Raw genomic sequence first — 27,920 nt, forward strand, 5'->3', positions numbered from 1 at the left:
CTGTCTAAATAAAGAATGTCTTATTATCATATTCTGATACTGTTTAAATTAAAAAAAATGCTTTCTATTCAGGCATTGTTTATCTTGCTGAAATCGATTCTGATTTTCGACATTGCAGAACAGAGAAAGGCCAATTTTGAAGTCTCCTTTTGGAAATAATCTATTTTCTTTCTCGTTGATGTGACAGTCCGTTTCAAGTTATCTATTTCGTCCTTGAAATCTCCCTCGAGAAAATTCTTTACTATGTTTTCGAGTCCTTCGGCGTATGCTTTAGTTAAAGACTGTTTTATCTTCTCTGTTGTCAGTCTCTCTACTCTGGCCTTGTACGCATTTTTAATGGCGGTTTCATTGTCATCCATAGCATCAAGCATCACCAATCCTGAATACACTAAACCAGTCATAAGTCCTGTAGCAGCCAAGGCTATTGCAGCATTACGATTTACTGACAGGTGGGTCATCAGGATACTTCCGGCAACGGCAGGTGCGCTGGGAGCAAAGAAGGAAACAAGAGCGAACGGAAGCTTATTCTCAACGTCGAAAGGGGAAGTTAATCCTCTCAATTTGTAGTTCAATCTATGCAGTGACTCCTGGATTTTGACCATGTTTTCTGTTAGTTTTTTCATGACTGTCGCTTCAAACATTTTTTCTATATTCATCTGCTGCCATCGATATGTTTCTTTCTCTATTCGAGAGCCGATTTCACTTCCTATCCTAATCCGTGAATATTCATCCATGCCTTGTAGAATTCGACGTTTGAACTCAGTGCTGTGGATGTAGTCATGAAAAGTTTTAGCCGCTTCTTCAAGAAATTCATCAACGTTTTGTTGAAGATTTTTATGTGCCTTGAAATAAAAAAAGCATAATCATGAGAAACCATGGCCGTGTTGTTAAGATTTTTGCTATATATCCTACAAAAATATTTTGAAGGATTTAAAGACAATATATTATGTACTATGCTGAGAGCTATGATTTAAGCATTTTTCACGTGTATTTTGCAGAAACATTTGAACACTTTAAATATACTTATTTCAGTGTGTTACTTGATATGTTTGTAAACCTCACTCAGTAGGCGATGATTACATTGTAATTAGCGTTGCATATTGAAAGGATAAAACCTTTTAGTCATAGCAACCGCCTTCTCTACCACCAAAGATTCGAATCTCATAGACGTTCAAAGTAAAATTTAAATGTCTATCAGATGAAACCTAGAAAACGGGCGCACTTTTAGAATAGGTGTAATTATGGCTGTTGTGGATTAAATCCATAGTATATATGTATAACACAAAACATTAAACATTATATGTGGGCGGCGCCATAACATACGTGATACATTCCAAAATATATATAGTTTCACTTCTTGATTAAAATGAACAAACGTCAAAATTCTCTCTCTCCCCTCCACAAAAATTGCTTAGGTACGATACTGTATTCAAACGTGTCTAAGACATTTTTTAGCAACGTAATGGTCGTATATAAGACTTTTTGTAGCGTAATGGAACCCTGTGGAGATCTGGGTTGGAATAGGTCCTAAGTACACCTTGCCTGTCGTAAGAGGCGACTAAATGGTTCGGTCGTTCGGACGAGACCGCAAAAACCAAGGTCCCGTGTCACAACAGGTGTAGCACGACAAAGATCCCTCCCAACTCAATGGCCATAAGTGCTTAGCATAGGCCTAAGTTTTACAGCCCTTCACCAGCAATGGTGACGTCTCAATATGAGTAACAAATTCTCTAGTGGAAGAATAAAAAATATACAATCAAACTATCAATGTAACGTAATGAATTGTAATGAACGCGAAAAAAAACCCGATTTCACAGTCTTCCACATCTGCTTCGTACTTGAATGTTATTGAATATAGATGCTATCCACAAACGATTAACTCAACTGTATAGCAAACAGGATACCTTCAGTTTCTTCATCGCAACTTAACATATTGATAAAGCAATATTTCATTATCAAATGCATGTGGTGTTTACGTATCTCAACTGGTTCTATACGTTTGTGAGATATAATATGATGTATATGTAGTCATACCACACATGATACGGATAAACCTGTGGTGCTTGTTTTTATTGCATTGTTAGATTTATTACCTCTTGTCTTTTATACTCAGCATCGTGTAATTCTTTTGAAAATTGATTGCAAAGTTGGACATTTTCTTCTACACTTTGTCTCCCAAAGTTCACCTTCTTGATAAGAACCACTTCACAACACTCGATGAAGGATTTGACAAATCTGAAACATACATTGCATTATATAACGTGAAATTGTTTTGATATAATATTCATGATGTCAATCCCCAAATAGCCCTAGTTATATTCTCACGAAACAGTATTGGCATATCTGTGAAACGTAAATCATACTTTATTTCCCACGATTGCGATCACAAACAGGACTCACTACTGACAAAAAGCTGATGTTTTGAATATGCGTCAATTGATCGTTTAAAATCAGCATTTCGCAAACTATACGGTTATCACAACGGTCTAGTTTATCAATACAACGTGTCATTGCGTCAAATGCTGTCTGACGTGATTCATCCCAGCGAGCGTGACAGGAGACCTATCCTCCCAGTCACGTGACCCCACCTATGATAGATATATTAGTATCCAGGGGTCCGGGTTTGCCAAAGTCTTATTCTCTATTCCTTATAGGAGTTACGAGATCAATCGCCGTTCGTTATCTTCGCTTTTTCTATTTGTTCATTACTATGTTTACATATGAATAAACAATTTTCACAAGAATTCTATTTTTGTCGTATCAACTACGTCAATGAAAGAAGTGTATATATTGCGGAAAGAAAAGGGGAACATTTCTAGTATCCCGGTCTCAAAAATATGACAGAAAGGGGTGATATCAAAAGTTCAATGTCTGACAAGTACATCCACATAGTTTTGTTCACGAAGAACTCCTCCCCCTTTAAAACTAAATATAGTGAATGTTGAACCTAATCGATTAGCAAGTAAAAAAAAAAGTAAAAAAGTAAAAATATACGAGTATAAATACCACTCTGTATACCTTTTCTACTAGTCATTCACAAATGAAAGTGTACATTAAAACTATCAAATATTCATTAAAATGTAATATTATTGTTATGGTATTATGGCTTTTTAAGAGTCGCTTGCCGTTTTTATAATCCATGTCGGATGACAGAAACGTACTGGAGATTTCAACCCCACCCCCTAACTATCTGAATTTAGATTTTATCCGACATCGATCTTTTGATATTGTCCATGAGATAGATGCTCCCTAACGCAGTTCATCATATAAATATATGATCACGAGAGAGGTCTGTAAAATGACTACCGAAATAAAAAATCGCAAATTTGAATTTCTTGTGTAAATTAAAGTTTAAGATGTATTATTTACATATTATTAAAAGTTGAAATGAAAAAAATACAAAACACGACGTACATTGTATATTTCAAAATGAATAGAATCCGTTGTTGAAAACAATTGTTACGTTCGATATTCTACGTAATTCTCATCAATAGTCATACAACACGTTTCTTATGTTCATGTAAATAAACTTGACATTGTTTTGTTTTGTTTTTTCACAGTCGATTTTTTTTATTTTTGCTGACGTAATATTCACTGATATTATATTAATTGATTATACCTATAACTTTGGACGGGATTAATTGATTGATTAAATATTGTTTTACGTCCCTCTCGAGAATATTTCACGCATATGGAGACGTCACCACTGCCGGTGAAGGGCTGCAAAATTTAGACCTATGCTTGGCACTTATAGTCATTGAGCAGGGAGGGATCTTTATCGCGCCACACCTGCTGTGACACGGGGCCTCGGTTTTTGCGGTCTCATCCGTAGGACCGCCCCATTTAGTCGCCTCTTACGACAGACACGAGAGTACTGAGGACCTATTCTAACCCGGATCCCCACGGGAACTTTGGACGGGAAAATCGGTGGTAACTATGGTAAAGGGGAGTTGGGTTGAAAAAAAGATATTGCTATTGTAAACCAGTACTGCAAAGGGGAAAATGCTTTAAACAATGTTTTCGCTGACAATCCAACCCAATCTCTACTCAGAGTCATCGTTCCTTACACTCACATATACCTCTGTTAATTCAAAATAAGCAATGTTATTCCACATGTAATTCCACTTTTTTACGGTGAATAAAACTAAGACCTACTTTATAAAATATCGAGAACATGTAGGGCAGACAACTATCTGTAGTTTTATCCCTATTAATATCCGTTCTCCATGTGTCTATGTATAGGCATGGTGCAATATAGCAACCCAGTCTCCGAATTTAAGCACAAACCAATGATTCTTGTTTCCAAAAAAGACTTGACATCAGCTCAGTATTTATCTATTTACATATATTTTTGTAACTGAAGTTGAAAACATACTTTATTTGAGCATCCGTGCCATTTCACAAGAATCTTGTCGAGGCCTCTGCTGGTGGACTGTTAGTCCCCGAGAGTCTCTACAGCCCAGTAGTTTAGTACTTCGTTATTAGCTTGAAAATACGGATGTATATTTAATTGCTGTGATAAAATTTAGAAATTCATTTCAAACTTAAGGGTTATCTCCCTCATGCAAAATTCTTATCCTTAGACGAATTTGACACCACTTTTTGGCACACTGTTTTACCCTATAATAGCTCTGGCAAGTTTATCGTTATTTTGGATTTCAAACATTTCGGTTGAGCATCACTGAAGAGACAATATTTGTCGAAATGCGCATCTGGTGCATCAAAATTGGTACCGCATACGTTTTACATTGTAAACCCTTGAGACGTTGACAAAGGTGTATGTGAGAGCAAGGGACGACAACTCTGGGTAGAGATAGAATCCAACTCTTGGACAGTTTGAAATTAAATCACACTTCGTAGCCCGTGCTCGTCGGGACTAGCATACCAAAATCTTCCCAAAGACGATAATATAAAAAATTAAATATCAGTGGCGGAATTCAAAGGGCGCAGGTAAATTTAAGGTAAATCATAGTCTCTTGTTTAAATAAATGTAAACGATAAAAGAAGCAATAATTTCTTAAACTGTCGGAGAAAAAAGTGACAAAATCTTTTGATTTATTGGGAGAACTTGCATTTTTCCAAATATTTCCGTCATCTTATTAATTTCACCTTATCAAAAATGACAGAAATTGTAAAAATGACTACATACGAGACCAATTTTAAGCCCTTTGAAATCTGTAAAATCAAGGGGCAACCACCAGGTGGTGGGATTTACCCTGGACCCACTGGGGACCTTCTTATGGTCCCCGGCCTCATAAAGTTGCCCCACTCCACCCCCAAAAGGTAATTTCGTGGGACATTTACAGCCAGTGAGAAATACACTCTCATTCTTGGACGAGTTTGGCTCCAGATTTTGGCACACTAGTTTTCCTTTTATCTCTTACAAGTTCATTGTTATTTCGAATTTCCAACATTTCGGCTTTGAGCATCACTGAAGAGACATTATTTGTCGAAATGCGCATCTGATGCATCAAAATTGGTACCGTATAAGCTTTAAATCATGACCCCTGGATCGAGTCCTCTGCTGTTAATCCCCGAGGGTTTCTACAGCCCAGTAGTTAAGTACTTCGTTACTAGCTTGAAAATACAGATATATATTTAATTGCTGGGATACAATTTAGAAATTCATTTCAAAAGTAAGAATTTTATCATCCTTGTGCATAGCTCTGATCCTTCGACGAATTTTGCTCTAGATTTTTTTTTTTTTTTTTTTTTTTGGAACTCTAGTTTTCCTTTTAGCTTTAGTTTTCCTTTTTAATCCCCGAGGGTTTCTACAGTCCAGTAGCTAAGTACTTCGTTACTAGCTTGAAAATACAGATATGTATTTAATTGCTGGGATACAATTTAGAAATTTATTTCAAAAGTAAGAATTTTATCTTCCTTGTGCATAGCTCTGATCCTTGGACGAATTTTGCTCTAGATTTTTTTTTTTTTTTTGAACTCTAGTTTTCCATTTAGCTACTACAAATTCATTGTTATTTCGAATTTCCAAAATGTCGGCTGTAGCATCACTGAATAGACATTATTTGTCGAAATGCGCATCTGGTGCATCATAATTGGTACCGTATAAATTTTACATTATCAATATGCGTCCCTCTCGACATTTTCACTCATATGGAGATGTCACCAATACCGGTGAAGGGCTTCACATTTAGACCTATGCTCGGCGCTTACGGCCATTGAGCAGTGAGGGTTGTTTAGCTTCTTCATCTTCGATGACCCGTGACATTTACACCTGATACCGAACGCTTGTCGATGGAACTGTCACTACCTGTTTTAACGAATTAGGTCTGGCATTGCCCCAGGATGAACGCTCTACCTTTAGGCCACCGTGGCAATTTAAACATCTGAATGAAAGAAATGTGAAATATTATCGAGAGAAATGTTTCCAGAAATAAACATCAGCCAATTCCTGCATGCGGAAAAGCAAATGTTTATATTTTCTGTTACAAAAAAAATTCCCTTACGGATCCGGGTGAGATCAGGTCCACAGCACCCCCCCCCCCCCCCACTTGCCGTAAAAGGCGATTGAATTGGGCCACCCATCGGATGAGATAGCAAAACCCGAGGTCACGTGTCACAGCAGGTGTAGTAATACCTTAGTTAAGTATAATAAACACTAAAAATCAAAAAAATTAAATTTGAAAATTTTCAGCTCAAATCGTGTCAATATCCTTTTGAAGGCCGTAAGCTATAAGCATAGGCCTAAATTTTACAACCCTTCACCGGTAATGCTGACCCTTCATATGAATGAAAGGTAATCGAGAGGGATGTTAAATATTATACAATCAACACCATTGCTTAAACGATGATTACTATCTGCTATGCAAACATCCGAACCGCAGGGAAGCACACCTCTAAGATTTACCAGTATTTTGAAATAGGAAAAAAAAACTCGAAATTAACAGTCTGTCTTTGTTAGTATCGATTGAGTCGAATAGGTGTAAATTCATTCAAACTAGTTCTAATTGTAACGGGGACCGTTACAGATGTTCCCCAAACCTCCCCCAATTAAAAAGTGATGTCTATAGGAAAAAATCATTTTATTTTAGCCTTTAATTACATGTAGTACGTTCAATATCGGCATTTCAGTACCAAGAAATGAAAGAAAACGTTGCACGTGCATACACGCGCACGCGTGTATGATTCCGAATTTTTGTTGATGTCGTTCAACAGGCATTTGTATCATATACCCACAGTATGAATTTCATAACGTTTCCACCAAATATAAGGAAGTTATAGCGATTTTAAAATCGTCCAATCAGAAATCAGCACACGTGCATGCACGTGATGAGCAGTAATTCTAACCACAGCAATTTGTAAGGAGTACCAAGACACATCTAAACCCCTAATATCAATAGAATTTGATGAAAAACAAAAACGTTATTGTCCTTTAAAAATTGAACATTTGTAAAAACGTTACACCAAAATATAGATACACATATTGTCTACGTATGCTGTGAATATCATCTCATTCGCTTCATAAATAAGATAGTTACAAACGTTTTAGTATTATCCAATCAAAATGAAGCGCACGTGCATGCGCGTGCAAATTGGTAATTTTGACCATGCAAATCAGTTAAGGGTCTCAATATCTACCTATGATATGAATATCAAGTCATTTCAATGAACAACAAAAAAAGTTAGACTGATTCCAAAGTTAGTGTACAAATTTTATAATGCACGTGCATGCAGACAAAATAACTATTATTTTTGATATCTACAAGTGATATACTACCATCCTATTTAGGTTTCATATCGATCCCTTTAAAATTCTGATTTTCCATTTTTTGTACCAAAATTGCAATGCATGTGCGCGCGCGTGCATGCACGTGAAAACAAAATGACTATCACTATGCACATCTACAAACGCTATACTATCATCCTGGAAAGTTTCATATCGATCCCTTTTGTAGTTTCTGAGAACACTACCGGACAAAAAAGTACCGGAGAAAAAGAATAATAATAATAATAACTAGACACTCATTACTAGTAATGAGTAGGTCTTCCGTTTGTTCACTTCCGGTAAAGAGTTTTCTGATCCTACGAAAACCATTCAAATATATCAGAGAGTGTACTTGAACAATAAGTGAGAAATGTATTATCGAATTTTTTACTCATTTCTTGTAACTCCTGGTGACGACCGGAAGTACTATTCAGATGTGTTTTCCTATAAATGACAGCGACTCTTTACTGTCTCTATTCCCTGAAAATTTCACGTCTCTATCTGAAAGAGTTCTCAACAAAAAGAAGTACATTGTAAACTAAAGAAAGAAAAAGTAGTTGGTAACTACCGACCGGAAGTCAATTTAGAAAAACAAAATAATCAAAACTCTAGAAGTTGATACTGTTCTTAAGACATGTGAGAATCATATGAAAGACTTCAAATATAAGTGGGATTTATGGGGACAAAGAGACGAAAAGTAAAAAAGTATTTTATCAAGAAACCGGAAGTAGTCGTTTTGACTACCGACGGGGTCAATATTCTTTTGACACTTTGAAAGAGACTTAATAAACAAGTATAGGTTTCAATTTAAAAGAATTTTTTTGAAATTTACGATTATTTCAATCACTTCCGGTAACGACAGGAAGTGACGGTCGACATGTTCAACCCCTACAGCACGGTTACAAACGGAGATTGATGATCCCTGAATATTTGATGAACCTATATTTTACCTTTTCCAAGAAAAATGCTGGACAAAATTCCTTTTGAGAAACAGAAAATCGGCCATATTTTCCGACCGGAAGTGAATTTTGTAAAAACAAAAATAATTATAGCAAGGTCATTTCATAAGACATTATTCCTAAAAATTTCAAGAAAATATGTGCAGCCATCTCTGAGAAATCACTCGAAGAAATCGGAAAATCGACATTTTTTAAATTACTTCCGGTATAGACCGGAAGTGACGGACAAAAAAATTGAATGTATGTGTACAATGGACTGATGTTTGTTGATCAACTCTACAAGTTTCAAGCCTCTATCTGTATTCATTATTGAGAAACTGAAAAAACAAGGTTTGAATATGTCCACCCCATATCTCACGACCGGAAGTGAATTTTACAAAAATATTTAAACATTCTCTAAGACATTTATAGTGTCTATAACATATGTAAAATTCAAATCATTAACTTGTTTTATGACCGAGATTTATGGCACTGAAAAATGAGAGAATGAATAGTCTTTCTTTGATATAACCGGAAGTTGGAGATTCAACTTCCGGTGGGGTCAACATTTTTTAAGAATTAGAACGAGACCTAATAAACCGATATAGGTTTCAATTTGAAAGAAAAAAGTTTGAAATTTATGATTAATTAATCACTTCCGGTGACGACCGGAAGTGACGGCCGACATTCTTAACCCCCTACTGTACGCCTACAAAGTGAGATCTTTTAACTCTGAAAATTTGGTGACTCTATCTTTTACCGTTTCTGAGAAAAACGCTGGACAACGAAAACAGCTAATAAGCCGTATTTGCCGACCGGAAATAAATTTTACAAAAATATTTGACGTTACTCTAGACATTTATAGTGACTATAATATATGTAAAACTCAACTCATTAACTAGTTTCATGACCAAGATTTATGGCACTGAAAAATGAGAGAATGAAGTCTTTCTTTGATATAACCGGAAGTTGGAGATGCAACTTCCGGTGGGGTCAACATTTTTTGAGAATTAGAACGAGATATCGTAGACCAAAATAGGTTTCAATTTGAAAGAAAAAAGTTTGAAATTCATGTTTCCTTTAATCACTTCCGGTGACGACCGGAAGTGACGGCCGACATTTTTAACTCCCTACTGCACGCCTACAAAGTGAGATCTATTAACTCTGAAAATTTGGTGACTCTATCTTTTACCGTTTCTGAGAAAAACGCTGGACAAGATGTCTTGTAAAAAGACGGAAATTGGACATATCTTGCGACCGGAAGTGAATTTTGAAAAAATGAAAAAAATGCCTCGAGGTACCATCCTTCTCTATAATCTGTGAAAGTTTCAGGAATATCCATCCAACGGTCTCGGAGACGAAAGGGAAAAAAAAAAATAATAATAATAATAACTAGACGCGATCTCGTTGCGAGCAACGAGTAGGTCTTCCGTCCGATTTGTTGATGCACTCGGAGTTAAAAAAAGAAAAAAGAAAAGACAAATGAGTCCCAATTTAGTTTCCGACTTTAAGACACTTTAGATATAATCAATTTTTCATATCATAAGCTTCTGAAGCAAAGTTGCGGTGAAATTCGTTTGAAATTCGACTCTCCAGGCGAGCCATAAGGCCCGCGGGCCTATTTCTTGATGTCATTTGTTAGCCCTCTATAGACTCAACAACTTTAGTTCCATATGTCTTTACAAAATATTTACCTGTCAAAAGTTATTGAGATCGACCGATATCGACAAAAAATCGACTCTACAGGCGAGCCATTAGGACCATAGGCCTATTTCTTGATATCAATCGATAGATCTCGATAAACTGAACAACTTTTGTTCAATATGTCCTTACAAAATATTTACCAGTTACAAGTTTTTGAAATCGACTGATATCGACAAAAATCGACTCTACAGGCGAGCCATGAGGCCCACAGACCCATTTTTTGATATTGATCGATAGGTTATGACACATTGAACAACTTTTGTTCAATAATGCTTTTCAAAAAATATGTCGTTTTAAAGATATGAGGCGTCAAATATTTACGATTTTGGCCCTTAAAATCTCTAATTACGTAACATATGACCTACTTTTTGATTTGATAAGATCAAGCTCGTTGAGATGAACATTTCCGCTTCTACAACTTATTATAAAATATTAATAGTTTCTGAGATATTCTCAAAAACATTTGGACCCTTCTGAACCCCTAATTTAAAGGGCCAGCCCGTTTTGCTTGATATCGTAAGAAAGGCCTTGTCATTTTAAACATTTTTTGCTCAACAAGTATTTAGAAATTCTTTACCGTTCTCGAGTTATCTCTACAAGAAATATTTAGGGGCCAAACTGTAACTCCCTAACGGGGCCACATAGGGAAAAAACGAAATGTACATATTGTTTAGATTATCATTCTGAACAACTTTTGTTCAATAATGCTTTTCAAAATATTTGTCGTTTTCAAGATATGAGGCGTCAATTATTTATGATTTTGGCCCTTAAAATCCCTTATTACGTAACATATGACCTACTTTTTGATTTGATACGAACAAGCTCGTTGAGATGAACATTTCCGCTTCAATGACTTATTACAAAATATTAATACTTTCTGAGATATTCTCATAAACCTTTGGACCCTTCTGAACCCCTAATTTAAAGGGTCGGCCCCTTTTGCTTGATATCGTAAGAAAGGTCATGACATTTCAAACATTTTTTGTTCAACAAGTATTTAGAAATTCTTTACCGTTCTCGAGTTATTTCTAGAAGTAATTTTTAGGGGCCAAACTGTAGCTCCCTAACGGGGCCACATAGGGTAAAAACGGAATATGCATATTGTTCAGATCATCATTCTGAACAACTTTTGTTCTTTATTGCTTTTCAAAATATTTGTCGTTTTCGAGATACAAGGGGTAAAAAATTTATGGTTTTGGCCCTTAAAATCCCTTATTACGTAACATATGACCTAAATTTTTATACGAATAGATTTGGATTGTTGAGATGAACAGTTTTTGTTCTTTGACTTATACCAAAATATTAACGATTTTTGAGATATTTGATCTAGACTTTGAGCCCTTCTAGATCCCTAATTTAAGGGGCTAGCCCCTAAATCTTGATATTTTCGAAAAGATCTCGTAAATGTGCACAACTTTTGTTCTACATGTCTTAACAAAATATTTGCAAGAAAAAAGATATTGGAGATCAAAGGTCAAAAATCGCCGAAATCGGCGAAAAATTTTGGCATCCATTTTTTCAGGTCCAGGCGAGCGTTCAGGCAAATCGCCTCCGGTAAAATCGAATCCCCACAAATCTTCTAAAATGTTTACTCTATCTTGTGTAGAAATTTCAAGACTCTAGCTTCAAAACTAACGGAGGAGATGCGTGGACAACAAGGCCCTTCAAAAAGTCACTAAAAGAGAGATAACTCCTGACCGGAAGTGACGTCAAGCACAAAATTTTGCAAGCAAAGTCTCGTCATCACAAGACATCTTTCCTGAAAATTTCGTGAAAATCGATCGAGAAATGGCTGAGAAAAACGCGTGTACTACCAAGGAAAATAATAATAATAATAATAATAATAATGAAGAAGAAGAACGCGAACAATAATAGTAAGGTCTTCCGCAGGAGACGGAAGACCTTATTAACTAGATTCGATCTCGTTGCGAGCAACGAGTGGGTCTTCCGTCCAAATTTAGATGTGATTAGATAAGAATTTGACTGAGATTTTCGTTCATAAATAATGATACAAATATATTGTCTAGACGTACAATTTAGCTTTGGTAATGTTTTACAAATATTGATCATTTAAATGTTATAAATTAAAGACTCTCTCTACCTCTCGGCATCTAATTAAAGGGGTCAGCTTTTTTTCGAGAAAAAAGTTAATAATGTTATTTACTGCGATACAGATTCAACTGATCAGGCGAGTCATGCCGCCCGGAGGCCTATTTTCTTTTTTTATATCATTCTAGATATATCTCGCAAAACTGAACAAATTTTGTTCTACATGTCCTATGGAAATTTTCTTAAGAAAAAAGTTATTGATTGCGACATTTATCAGACTGTTAAGGCGAGTCATAAGGCCCGTGGGCCTTTTTCTTGATATCGTTTGAAAGATCTTGCAAACCTGAACAACTTTTGGTCTACATGTTTTATCAAAAGTTTCTCCAGAAAAAAGCTATTGATTGTGACACTAATCAAACTGTTCAGGCGAGCCATGAGGCCCGTTCGCCTTTTTCATGATGTTGTTTGAAACATCTTGCAAAACTGAACAACTTTTGCTCTAGATGTCTCATTAAAAGTTTCTTGACTAAAATGTTATAGATTACAACAATAACCCAACTGTTCAGGTGAGCCATGAGACCCGCAGGTCTTATTCTTAACATCGTTAGTAACGCTTGCGAATCTGAACAACTTTTGTTCTACATGTCTTATCAAAAGTTTCTCGAGAAAAAAGTTATTAATGTTATTAATTGTGATACAAATTCGACTGTTCAGGCGAGCCATGACCCCCGCAGGCCTATTTTTTATATCATTAGATAGATCTTGCAAAACTGAACAACTTTTATTCTACATGTTTTATCAAAGTTTCGTGAGGAAAAAGTTAATCATTGTAACAGAAATTCAATGGTTCAGGCGAGCCATGAAGCCCATGGGCCCATTTCTTGATACGACACAAAAGATCTCAATAAACTGTACAACTTTTGTTATATATGTCTAAAAAAAAATATTTACGAGTATAACGTTATGCGACATTTATCACTGTTAAGGCGAGTCATAAGGCCCGTGGGCCTTTTTCTTGATATCGTTTGAAAGATCTTGCAAAACTGAACAACTTTTGTTCTACATGTCTTATCAAAAGATTCTCAAGAAAAAAGTTAGTAATTGTGACACTTATCAAACTGTTCAGGCGAGCCATGAGGCCCGTTGGCCTTTTTCATGATGTTGTTCGAAAGATCTTGCAAAACTGAACAACTTTTGTTCAAGATGTCTTATTAAAAGTTTCTTGACAAAAATGTTATAGATTGCAACAATAACCCAACTGTTCAGGTGAGCCATGAGACCCGCAGGCCTATTTATTAACATCGTTAGTTAACCCTTGCGAAACTGAACAACTTTTGTTCTACATGTCTTGTCAAAAGTTTCTCGAGAAAAAAGTTATTAATGTTATTAATTGTGATACAAATTCGACTGTTCAGGCGAGCCATGACGCCCTGAGGCCTAGTTTTTTATATCATTAGATAGATCTTGCAAACCTAAACAACTTTTATTCTACATGTCTTATCAAAAGTTTCGTGAGAAAAAAGTTAATCATTGTAACAGAAATTCAATGGTTCAGGCGAGCCATGAGGCCTATGGGCCCATTTCTTGATATGACACGAAAGATTTCAATAAACTGTACAACTTTTGTTATATATGTCTAAGCAAAATATTTACGAGTAAATAGTTATGATTTAAAACGTGGAGAAAAATGAGACACTTTTTTAAACTCCATTTTCGACCCCTACCGAGCTTCCATACTAGGCGCTTCCGGAAATTTTGAAAACCCAGGTGCACAACTACAACATGTCGTCTAACATCACTGAAAATTTCAGCACTCTAGCTTTTATCGTTTTTGAGTTTTTGTCTGGACAAAATGGTCATCTGAAAATCGATAAAAGGGGGATAACTTCCAACCGGAAGTGATTTTTCAAAAATTGAAACGGCGGTACAAACTTCAAATGGCAACGCATCAATCCTGAAAATTTGAAGCAAATTGATCCAGCCATCTCCGAGAAATCTTCTGCACAAAAATCGGTAAGGAGAAAAAAAAAGAATAATAATAATAACTAGATTCGATCTCGTTGCGAGCAACGAGTGGGTCTTCCATCCAAATTTAGATGTGATTAGATAAGAATTTGACTGACATTTTCGTTCATAAATAATGATACAAATATATTGTCTAGACGTACAATTTAGCTTTGGTAATGTTTTACAAATATTGATCATTTAAATGTTATAAATTAAAGACTCTCTCTACCTCTCGGCAACTAATTAAAGGGATCAGCTTTTTTTCGAGAAAAAAGTTAATAATCTTATTTACTGTGATACAGATTCGACTGATCAGGCGAGTCATGCCGCCCGGAGGCCTATTTTTTATATCATTCTAGATATATCTCGCAAAACTGAACAAATTTTGTTCTACATGTCCTATGGAAATTTTCTTAAGAAAAAAGTTATTGATTGCGACATTTATCAGACTGTTAAGGCGAGTCATAAGGCCCGTGGGCCTTTTTCTTGATATCGTTTGAAAGATCTTGCAAACCTGAACAACTTTTGGTCTACATGTTTTATCAAAAGTTTCTCCAGAAAAAAGCTATTGATTGTGATACTAATCAAACTCTTCAGGCGAGCCATGAGGCCCGTTCGCCTTTTTCATGATGTTGTTTGAAACATCTTGCAAAACTGAACAACTTTTGCTCTAGATGTCTCATTAAAAGTTTCTTGACTAAAATGTTATAGATTACAACAATAACCCAACTGTTCAGGTGAGCCATGATACCCGCAGGCCTTATTCTTAACATCGTTAGTAACGCTTGCGAATCTGAACAACTTTTGTTCTACATGTCTTATCAAAAGTTTCTCGAGAAAAAAGTTATTAATGTTATTAATTGTGATACAAATTCAAGTGTTCAGGCGAGCCATGACGCCCGCAGGCCTAGTTTTTGATATCATTAGATAGATCTTGCAAAACTGAACAACTTTTATTCTACATGTTTTATCAAAGTTTCGTGAGGAAAAAGTTAATCATTGTAACAGAAATTCAATGGTTCAGGCGAGCCATGAGGCCCATTGGCCCATTTCTTGATACGGCACGAAAGATCTCAATAAACTGTACAACTTTTGTTATATATGTCTAAACAAAATATTTACGAGTATAACGTTATGCGACATTTATCACTGTTAAGGCGAGTCATAAGGCCCGTGGGCCTTTTTCTTGATATCGTTTGAAAGATCTTGCAAAACTGAACAACTTTTGTTCTACATGTCTTATCAAAAGATTCTCGAGAAAAAAGTTAGTAATTGTGACACTGATGAAACTGTTCAGGCGAGCCATGAGGCCCGTTGGCCTTTTTCATGATGTTGTTCGAAAGATCTTGCAAAACTGAACAACTTTTGTTCAAGATGTCTTATTAAAAGTTTCTTGACAAAAATGTTACAGATTGCAACAATAACGAACTGTTCAGGTGAGCCATGAGACCCGCAGGCCTATTTATTAACATCGTTAGTTAACCCTTGCGAAACTGAACAACTTTTGTTCAACATGTCTTGTCAAAAGTTTCTCGAGAAAAAAGTTATTAATGTTATTAATTGTGATACAAATTCGACTGTTCAGGCGAGCCATGACGCCCTGAGGCCTATTTTTTTTATATCATTAGATAGATCTTGCAAACCTGAACAACTTTTATTCTACATGTCTTATCAAAAGTTTTGTGAGAAAAAAGTTAATCATTGTAACAGAAACTCAATGGTTCAGGCGAGCCATGAGGCCTATGGGCCCATTTCTTGATATGACACGAAAGATCTCAATAAACTGTACAACTTTTGTTATATATGTCTAAGCAAAATATTTACGAGTAAAAAGTTATGATTTAAAACGTGGAGAAAAATTAGACACTTTTTAAAACTCCATTTTCGACCCCTACCGAGCTTCCATACTAGGCGCTTCCGGAAATTTTGAAAACCCAGGTGCACAATTACAACATGTCGTCTAACATCACTGAAAATTTCAGCACTCTAGCTTTTATCGTTTTTGAGTTTTTGTCTGGACAAAATGGTCATCTGAAAATCGATAAAAGGGGGATAACTTCCAACCGAAAGTGATTTTTCAAAAATTGAAACGGCGGTACAAACTTCAAATGGCAACGCATCAATCCTGAAAATTTGAAGCAAATTGATCCATCCATCTCCGAGAAATCTTCTGCACAAAAATCGGTAAGGAGAAAAAAAAAGAATAATAATAATAATAATAAGAAAAGTGAAAAATCAACAATAGAATAATAGAAGGGTCTTCCGCTGAAGACGGAAGACCCTAATAACTAGATGCGATCTCGTTGCGAGCAACGAGTGGGTCTTCCGTCCAATTTTAGATGTGATGAGATAAGAATTCGAATGAGATTTTCGTTCATGAATAATGATACAAATATATTGTCTAGACGTACAATTTAGCTTCGGTAATGTTTTACAAATATTGATCATTTAAGTGCTATGAATTAAAGACTCTCTGTCGCTCTCGGCCACTAATTGAAGGGGTCAGACTTTTCTTCGACAAACAAGTTAATAATGTTATATATACTGCGATACAAATTCGACTGATCAGGCGAGTCATATCGCCCGGAGGCCTATTTTTTTTTAATATCATTCTAGATATATCTCGTAAAACTGAACTAATTTTGTTCTACATGTCCTATCAAAATTTTCTTGAGAAAAAAGTTATTGATTGCAACATTTATCAGATTGTTAAGGCGAGTCATAAGGCCCGTGGGCCTTTTTCTTGAAATCATTTGAAAGATCTTGCAAAACTGAACAACTTTTGTTCTACATGTCTTATCAAAAGTTTCTCCAGAAAAAAGTTATTGATTGTGACACAAATCAAACTGTTCAAGCGAACCATGAGGCCCGTTCGCCTTTTTCATGATGTTGTTCGAAAGATCTTTCAAAACTGAAGAATTTTTGTTCTAGATGTCTTATTAAAAGTTTATTGACAAAAATGTTATAGCTTGCAACAATAACCCAACTGTTCAGGTGAGCCATGAGACCCGCAGGCCTATTTCTTAACATCGTTAGTTAACGCTTGCGAAACTGAACAACATTTGTTCTACATGTCTTATCAAAAGTTTCTCCAGAAAAAAGTTATTAATTGTGACACTAATCAAACTGTTCAGGCGAGCCATGAGGCCCGTTGGCCTTTTTCATGATGTTGTTCGAAAGATCTTGCAAAACTGAACAACTTTTGCTCTAGATGTCTCATTAAAAGTTTCTTGACGAAAATGTTATAGATTGGAACAATAACCCAACTGTTCAGGTGAGCCATGAGACCCGCAGGCCTATTTCTGAACATCGTTAGTTAACGCTTGCGAAACTGAACAACATTTGTTCTACATGTCTTATCAAAAGATTCTCGAGAAAAAAGTTAGTAATTGTGACACTGATCAATCTGTTCAGGCGAGCCATGAGGCCCGTTGGCCTTTTTCATGATGTTGTTCGAAAGATCTTGCAAAACTGAACAACTTTTGTTCTAGATGTCTTATTAAAAGTTTCTTGACAAAAATGTTATAGATTGCAACAATAACCCAACTGTTCAGGTGAGCGATGAGACCCGCAGGCCTATTTCTTAACATCGTTAGTTTACGCTTGCGAAACTGAACAACTTTTGTTCTACATGTCTTATCAAAAGTTTCTCGAGAAAAAAGTTATCAATGTTATTAATTGCGATACAAATTCGACTGTTCAGGCGAGCCATGACGCCCGGGAACCTTTTTTAAGATATCATGAAATAGATCTTGCAAAACTGAACAACTTTTATTCTACATGTCTTACCAAAAGTTTCGTGAGAAAAAAGTTAATCATTGTAACAGAAATTCAATGGTTCAGGCGAGCCATGAGGCCCATGGGCCTATTTCTTGATATGACACGAAAGATCTCAATAAACTGTACAACTTTTGTTATTTATATCTAAACAAAATAGTTACGAGTAAAAAGTTCTGATTTAAAACGTGGAAAAAAATTGGACACTTTTTTAAACTCCATTTTCGACCCATACCGAGCTTCCATACTAGGCACTTCCGGAAATTTTGAAAACCCAGGTGCACAACTACAACATGTCGTCTAACATCACTGAAAATTTCAGCACTCTAGCTTTTACCGTTTTCGAGTTTTTGTCTGGACAAAATGGTCATCTGAAAATCGATAAAAGGGGGATAACTTCCAACCGAAAGTGATTTTTCAAAAATTGAAACGGCTGTACAAACTTCAAATGGCAACGCATCAATCCTGAAAATTTGAAGCAAATCGATCCAGCCATCTCCGAGAAATCTTCTGCACAAAAATCGGTAAGGAGAAAAAAAAAGAATAATAATAACTAGTGATCCTAATTGTTCGCGAACAATTAGAGGGCTTTCCACCTGCAATGATTTTAAAAAAGACATTTAAGAATATTTAAGATGATGTACGAAACTCAAAATGACCAAGAAAATTTCATTAATAATTTTCACGATGACCTTGACCTTTGACCTTCACCTCATTTTGAAGGTCAAAGGTCATCGGTCTTAATGCAAGTGATCCCATGTCTCTATCTATATTAATGTAAAAGCTATAAGCTTAAAAAAATGTTAATCAAGATATTCAGGGGCAATAATTTGTTAAGGGGTTTTTGGTTCCTTTCGGTTAGCTTCTCAATGCTAAAAATACTTTGAAAGACCTTGAAAATGAAAAAAAAATTAATTTTGGTGATGACCTTGACCTTTGACCTTGACCTCATTTTGAAGGTCAAAGGTCATCGGTCTTAATGCAAGTGGTCCCATGTCTCTATCTATATTAATATAAAAGTTATAGGCTTAGATAATGATATTGGAGACTTTCAGGGGCAATAACTATGCTTAAGGGTTTTTGTATCCCTTTGATTATTTTTTCTTTGCAAGACGGTTTTACTGTGAATTCATTAGCGAAGGTTTCGTGTCTCTATGACTTTCCGTTAAGTAGGAGTAGCGATAACAAGGTTTTCGACGCGAGTCTCCGAAATTCACAGAAGGGTCAGAGTTCAAAGTTGTAATGCATACTATCAAAACCAATCAAGAAGTCAATACTTATCCATATAATATTTCAACGCTATCTTAAGCAGGAAAGAGAGTATAAAAAGTGCTATTTTTTCCTCTTTTCTGATGACCTTGACCTTTGACCTTGACCTAATTTTCAAGGTCAAAGGTCACCGATCCTATTCCAGTTGGTCCCATGTCTCTACGACAAACCGTGCTCAAGCTCGACATGTTTTACGAATAAATCGCAAAACATAAAGAGGCATTAACTCCCCTTAGGGGACACTGAACCCCTTCATTTGAAATTCTTCGCTTCTACTAATTACCCTCTATGTTTTAGAAAAGGTTTCATCCTCCTATCATTTACGGTTACAAAGTAGAAGTGCTAACAATGATTTCTGCGAAAGGTCAAATAACTCCGTAAGGGGTCAAAGTTCAATTACGCAGGGTGAACTGTATTCGTTTCTCAAGAAGTACTATATGATGGACTATAAAGTTTTTCGATAAGTCTTAAGACGAAGATTTTTTTTGACGGCAGGAAAATAATAATAAACAGAACAATAACAATAGGACTTTCCACTGAGAGGTGGAAAGCCCTAATAAGAAGAAGAAAAGTGAAAAATCAACAATAGAATAATAGAAGGGTCTTCCGCTGAAGACGGAAGACCCTAATAAGAAAAGTGAAAAATCAACAATAGAATAATAGAAGGGTCTTCCGCTGAAGACGGAAGACCCTAATAATAAGAAAAGTGAAAAATCAACAATAGAATAATAGAAGGGTCTTCCGCTGAAGACGGAAGACCCTAATAAAAAGAAAAGTGAAAAATCAACAATAGAATAATAGAAGGGTCTTCCGCTGAAGACGGAAGACCCTAATAATAATGAAGAAGAAGAACGCGAACAATAATAGTAAGGTCTTCCGCAGGAGACGGAAGACCTTAATAAGAAACAGAGTAAAAACAATATGTTCCCAAACTTTGTTTGGGGAACATAATTAACAGGGTTGTATCAGTGAGAGTTCTAGAACAGGTAAAACAATAACTCTCCGTAATCTTCACGATCTCATGCCAAAGTATGTCGCGTCACGCGGTTTCCGTTTTCATGGTTCTATCTGGAAGACTCTTTATTCTCACTTCTACATGCTGAGCGTTTGACCATACAGCAATCAATATTTACCTATATGTATTAGGCTTGTCAGGGTCATGACACGAGATCGGCTCGAACAGAGGGTTTGATAGAAATCGATACCTCAAACAACCAAGCTATCGTGACTGATCACTTTCAGTGAGTTTTAACAATGAATGTAAGTTTGGAATGACTTACTCAAGGTGCGTTTTTCTTCTGACTTTCTTGTTAGCGATCATGTTCCCCAATAACACTTTGAACCGGTCGATTTGTCTGTGATCCACTTTATTGTCAGAGAACTGTAAATTAAACCATCCACAATCAAATTCATACTGGTGTACATCCGAATATTGATATAGAGCTATCACTTCTCATTGACAAATTGTGTGTGCGTGTTTGTTTGTTTGTTGTTGTTTTTGTTTTAATTGTTTTTTGCATATGAATATGTTGAAATAACATTTCAATATTTTGTGCGATATCTATCCATCTGATATCAACTCAGATTCCCTCTATCAGGTAATATTGAATTCGCTGATATTCTGGATAAATACAAAGGGGTGATAACTACTCACCCTTGACGCGACAAATTCAAGAACATGGTGCTCGTCAATTCCTTCACAAATATCGTGTAATTTCAGTCTCGTCTCTACAAATATGCCTCCCTTTAGATTTTGCCGGGGCAATGTATCCCACTTGTTCAATAGAAAAATCGGATCTTTCGGATCAAATCCATACTTTTCAATGAAGGACTTTTTCACATTTTTCAATCTCTGCACAAGCTGCAACATATTTGTTTCCTATTGAGCTTCTGATAGTTTTCGTTGTTTCAAATCAAATTAAATTATTTTCTAGTTGTCGACTATTACTATGTTACCCTGAATTAAAATTAATACAAAGTATGTACAATAAATGTACATGATCGAAATCCACATTTCATAAAAGATATGATTTACTTTGACATTGAAAGCAATTCTTTGATATTTTCACATCTTTATCATAAACTGTAACATACTTACCCTACCACCATGTTGCTCTCCAGCATTTTCCCCATTAACAACAAAGACAAAAGCCAGCGTATTGGGTAAATAATCCTTAATCAATTCGGCTACTTCCTCCTGATCCTGGTCTTCTATGCCTTGGATATCAAGTATTACTATGTTATCCTGAAATCGTATACAACATACATGTAAGATCTGTTAAGAGTATCAATTTCATTTAATATTAAGGTATTTTCACCCTCATGCGACATCATGGATTTTTGCAAAATCCTTCATTAATTTTACCCATTAGAATTATACGTTTTGATGAATGTTTTTTAATGTCTCTAATAAGAAAAAAAAGTTCAATAAAAAGAAATTCAGAAAAATGTATATGTTCTATAACTAATCAACTATTTTTTTTTTCCTTTTAAAGGGCGATAACTCTTTCATATGTTTGTTTATACATGTATATCTATATATTGCCTTTAATATACTTTGATTAACTGTAAAGTGGTTTATCTGATATAAATCCTTATTACATATTGATGAAAAGGTTAAGATAACAAGCAATCACTAATTATTATCATTTGCATAAAGAAAATGCAATCACGAGTAGAGCAAACACGGCCCCTGGTCATGGCATTCTATATAAGAGTTATGAGATTAATCACTGCTCTTTATATTCCTTGAATAAAACTACAAAGTTAATTTTCCTGTAAGTTACATTTCCCATGCAAAACATTTTGACGAACATTTTTCCAATCAATCTAGATACCTTCAATATTTCAACTGGAATCCAAACGTCGATGTATTTTATTTTCGCATCCTTTGTGCTGGCTAGTCCTGACAACTTGTCTGCCATATCTTCCCTGTCATCACACCCTGTTACTTGTATCTGTCTGTCCTCGCTGTCACACGTTGATATTCGTAATTTGTCCGCGTACTTCGTTCTAAACACTCTAGGGCTTGAGATTCTGATGTCTGTTGGTAAGATGTCCTCCCCGATCATTAAGTTTATTACACTGCATTTTCCTGCTCCACTTTCTCCTTAAAGTTTCACAATTTAGAATTAGAATTGTGGGAAAATGACATTGAAGACAGCAACATTTCTTTCAATATAAAATCAATACGCATTTTAAATCAATATATCTAGAAATTTCAACATGCTCTATAAAAGAGCAGTATACTTAGCTTTGCATTCCATCAGAATTAAACAGTTATTTTGTAAAATCCTATGACATCACATGCATGAGGCGCTGCCTTTAAGTATTTCATTCTATATTTTGAATTGTTTTATATTTCAGTACTTATTATTTAATCTTCTAATTTTGCCTTCACGTAGCTCTACATTGATTTTATGTAATTGATTATTTGTATTCATGGTGTTTACTCCAATATATCAAGCTACAGTATGCAAATAAATCCAATGTAAATTTCAAGTGCAACAAAATCATGTTTAATGTACTGAAGCACAAAAAAGCACAGCGACCTCCTGTTTCCTTCTTTATTTCACAATGAAACTTTAAAGTACAAATCAAAATTATGCATCCCTAAAATATTAGCAATGCTATAAAATCTCCAAACTCATTTTCACGGCGAGTGTGACCGGTCGACAGGGGATGGTCACTCCTCATGGGCACATGACTCCACCTCTGGTATTTCCAGGGCCCGTGTTTGCCCAACTTCCTATTTTGTATTGCTTATAGGAGTTATGAGATGTATAACTGTTCGTTATCTTCACCTTTCATTATATCGACAGAGAGAATTAATAAACGGTATGTCCACAGTCATTATGTTTCTTTATGTCGTATAAAATGGGAATAAATAGTACTAATGATAAATATGTATGTGTGATTTGATCCCCTTATAGGGCCAAATACGTCGCGGTAGCTTACAGATAAATGCATGCACTTTGCAACCGAAAGGTACGGACTCAATTATTGATCAATTCAATTTTCGTTCCCATTACCAAGTGCCTAGTATTCAATGTGCAAGTTACGGGTATTTTGGATATGATTTCAAAACTAGGTCCGCACCATATGATGATAAGCGTTGACACAATAAATAACTCTCGCTGCTACGACAGTAAGTGGCATCCATAGGTGAGAAGTTGTGACACTCCACCACAAAGCTGTATCTACTAGAGTGAAAAATCCTGGACTGTGACGTAAGATGATATATCTAGAGGTCCGTCTTTGCCCAACTTTTAATTTTGTATTCTTTATAGGAGTTATGAAATCGATCATTGTTCGTTATTTTCACCTTTTCATACAAAGAGAACACACACAGTAATTGCAAGTGATAAATAGACAGACATATAGACAAAGGAACAGACGAATAGACAGACAGACGAATAGACAGACACACAGATAGATAGATAGATAGATAGAAAATACTGATTTCCCTTGATTACCTGCGACTACAATTGTAAAATCTAATTGTTTGTCGATGTTCTTCAATTTTTGCATACAGGCCTCTCCTCTGATATGATCATGGTATTCTGGTAAGTCAATCAATTTCTTTATGGAAGTAATTACATTTTCTAAATCTCGCTGAACAAAGCTGTAGTTTGATGTGTTTCTGTAAAAAACAATTTTCATGCACATATGCAATACGACGTTTAATTATCATTTGTTTCCTATTTTCCGATGTGTTATTTTTTTCTTTAACAAATAAGAGAAACTGAATTGTTCGTTATATTCACCTTTTCACGAAAATTAATCAAAAATACATCAACTGCAAAATCAAGTTCCAAGAGATAGGCTTATTTTCTTAATATCCGAAATTGAAGGTATCAATAGTTAGCTTATGGCAGACAGACTTTCATTTGTAACTCAGCTATGCAGAAAAATATGTAAAATTGCTTACATTGTAGATCAGGTAAGCTTACATCGACCCTGATTTACGCTGAATTCAGTCTGATTTTAGGTTAACTTTTTCTTACCTGAAGGCACCTTAAGCTTGTCTTGTTATATAAAAATCATGACAAAACAAGAAAAAAATCTGGAAATTGTTCCAAACTGGGGGAAGTTATTATCATTAATAAAAAAACGTCGTCGATACATTTAATGTTGAATTGAAGGCCACAACAAGAAATTACAATACATTACAAGCAGTAATAATGTTTGCAGAAAGCTAACTAATTGTTGAAAAGTGGGTTTTTCTCTATTCGAAGTCATTTCCATTTTTCCTGCTGCATAGAACGAAAATGAAAAATATCCCCTGGGATTACTACTTATCTCCCATAAAAAATCACATAAATATCCCTCTTTCAAAAGAAGTCAAAATATTTTCCAAGTTTCTATTGTCATGGGGACCCTTGTGTTTTTGTATTACCATCTCATCTTCCCCATTTTCATTTGTGACCAGTATACAATTGTCTTAGATTGTATGAGCATTAATGAAAGGGTGAAAAGAACAACAGTGATCAATGTCACAATTCCTATAAACAATACGGATAAACCAGAACTGGATGTAAGATCTATTGACAATACACGTGTCCGAAAAAAAGACATGGTATATGAAAATGAAAACGCTGAAAACGAATGATAATGTTATGATTTCCATTTGTTAAAATCTTAGGATTTAATTGCATGCTCCAATATGATGACTCATATTACTTTTCAGCTGTTACTTTCGAATCTTTATTGCATAAATCATCATTTGTTGCATTGATTTCTTTAATAAATGGAAAAGTTCACCTGAAGCTCTCGAAGTCACTGTCACGTATTATATCATCTAGGTCTTGTTCAGTGTCTGTACCGCATAGAGATCTTTTCTCCATAATCCACGTTGAATGCTGGGAAAATAAATGAAATTGTATGTTCAACCTGAATTCGATGAAAATATTGCACAGCCAATATGATAGTAGTTTTTTTCTTTGTTTATTTTGATTGACTGGGGTGCGTAACACCAAGTTGTGGCAGTTCATTGTATCTTGGTATTTAGGGATTTAGTATTAATATATAAATGAAGTCATAATTGGTATTTAGGGAGTCAGTCTGAATTTCTAGATGACTTCATTTCTGGTTAAATGATATGATTTCTGATTATTTTTAATATTGACTGTGACAGTTTTCCGTAATACAGAACAGATAAAATCGAGGGTACTTCGGATGAAACTGAGGTTCCCTGGGTTTTTTGAAGATGTTGTCATGATAACGATTTCTCACTGCTATGAATATTAGCACCATGGATATATCAAACTTCTAGCATCTCATTTCTAGAGTGAACAATCATCGAGGGTGGGGGCCATCCAATGCAAATATGCAGTTCCTTATTTTGACTTAGGATTTGATTTCATATCATGCTGCAATCTACCACTCTCAAGATGCTTTGTTTAAATATCACATAGTTTTGTCATCTTGGTTTTCTCATATCCCAGTAACCTCCCTTGTTTGAGAAAAAATTCATATCTGGTGGCACATTTAGTTTAGTGATTTTAAGATTTTTTGAGAAAGCTCTGATTTGAGAAAATCTTAGTGGTGCTGGCCACAAAACGTGAACTCCGTTTTATTCTGCATTGTTTGGTTTAAGTTTGTGACATATCTTATATCATAAACATCAACTATCAGTTTTAGACTTCAGAAATCCTCTCAATTGTTTGCCAGAATTGTCACTTTCATAGAACTCAACGTCCAGATCGACCGAAAAAGGTAAAAGGTTGTTCCTTAAACCAAACGCATGAAATCTGAAGAAAAGTATATCCATGCCAGAAAAACAACAACAAAAAACCCAATAAAACAAATCCATAACCTCGATAGATAATATCCGTAAACGCTGTATTTGTTGAGGTATTTAATCTAGTGGTTAGGACACCCGTTTCGCAGTCACGTGATTCCGTGTTCGAACCCCGCGCATGGATCAAATCTAATACATGTATGTTAAATTAGCTAATGACTGTTAATCCTTCTAGATGTGAAAGTCAAGAGCCTTTTTGCATATGAACTTAACTAAAACCGAAGTACGTTGGGCGTGGAGACGATAAAGAACCCCCACTAAGCATGCTTCGACCTTGAGTAACATACATGTCAACATTTACGGCACTGCTGAGTTCACCTATAACCCCATGTGAGTAAAATTGGTTGAGAAAAGTATCAAATTATTACTTTATCTTTTTCCGTTTTGTTTTCGGGGGACCTCTTATTCATTGGATAAGCTTATAAACTCATTCCTCAAAGGGTGGCATCCAAAAAAAGTGATAGAATTGAAACAGTTCAATTTTATTTCATTTTATTCATGATACTTATCTTTCTCTTATTTTGAAACAACAAACTGTCTCGATCGGTGGGGAAGGGGGGGGGGTGGATCAGAAAATGATAAAATGTACCAATAGGCGCTCTTTTGATATTTTTCAAAAAGAGTTATAATGATGTAAAACTTATACGGTACCAACTTTGGTGCACCAGATGCGCATTTCGACAACTAATGTCTCTTCAGTGATGCTCAACCGAAATGTTTGAAATCCGAAATAACTATGAAGTTTTAGAGGTAAATATAGTCAAAAACAGCGTGCCAAAAAAGTGGAGTCAAATTCGTCCAAGGATAAGAGCTATGCATGAGGGAGATAATCCTTAATTTTGAAATGAATTTCTAAATTTTATAACAGCAATTAAATATAGAGTGTACATATGATCTAAAATACACATATGTTGGTGTGAAGTGTATGGAACGGTGGATTCTGTGAATGTCTTCCCATTTTCACTGTAATTTTGCTCCCCTTGTTCATAATGATATTCTTATTTTAAAAAAGAATGCTGACCTTGTCATAATCATTACATACAATAACTTTCGTTTTCTGTTCTGTTCCGTTTCCCATTCCGTGTTTTAGCAACATCCTTTTAAAACGAAAGTTGATGCATGCTCTGCGAAGTTCTGTAATAACCATACCTAATGTGACTGACTAGGGATCTTTATTCCGGCAATAGGAGATGTGTGAATGAATAATAAACATCTCATCTCTGATGTGACTGGATAAGGATCCAAAGCCAATATATTCAGATCCAAACAATCAAACACATTCTGCATGGGAACTAAATTTAGTACATAAACATATTTTAAAACAACATAATTACCTATTTTCATCTGAAATTCGTTCCCGTGATAGCACAACGGCGAAGCTTCCGCGGAAGTTGACCGATATATTCCTAATTATATGAAGTATTTAAAACGCAAATATTCTACAATCAATGACTCGCCAGTAAACCAGGTGAAAAACAAATGGGCGCTCAGCTGGCTAAATATAGATCACTGTGCACTGATAACAAGTATCATACACTTCCGTCAACTAGCGATTTAAAATGGTTTGTCTTCATTTGAAACGACGTTACGCATCTTGCACATTGAAGGCATTTCCAGTGCACATGTATTGTAAACAAGACATTTAAAA

General features: G+C 35.4%; 1 protein-coding gene across 2 annotated transcripts; it reads right to left on the reverse strand.

Annotated features, from left to right (window-relative positions):
* On the reverse strand, positions 1-27,920 carry LOC125661888 (uncharacterized). 2 transcript variants are annotated; one of them, XM_048894033.2, is made up of 9 exons: positions 27,607-27,920; positions 25,234-25,331; positions 23,946-24,112; positions 22,308-22,579; positions 21,569-21,715; positions 21,125-21,331; positions 20,751-20,851; positions 2,094-2,235; positions 1-842 (listed from the first exon to the last, which is right to left on the reverse strand). In XM_048894033.2, exons 2-9 carry the CDS (start codon positions 25,314-25,316, stop codon positions 69-71), a joined length of 1,893 nt encoding a protein of 630 aa, XP_048749990.2. In that variant the 5' UTR covers positions 25,317-25,331; positions 27,607-27,920; the 3' UTR covers positions 1-68. The 2 variants fall into 2 exon arrangements, with proteins under 2 accessions (XP_048749990.2, XP_056002434.1); XM_056146459.1 differs by having other exon boundaries at positions 22,308-22,513; positions 27,607-27,836.

The sequence above is a fragment of the Ostrea edulis genome, chromosome 8 (assembly GCF_947568905.1).
Source record: "Ostrea edulis chromosome 8, xbOstEdul1.1, whole genome shotgun sequence".
NCBI classification, from domain to species: Eukaryota; Metazoa; Mollusca; class Bivalvia; order Ostreida; family Ostreidae; genus Ostrea; species Ostrea edulis.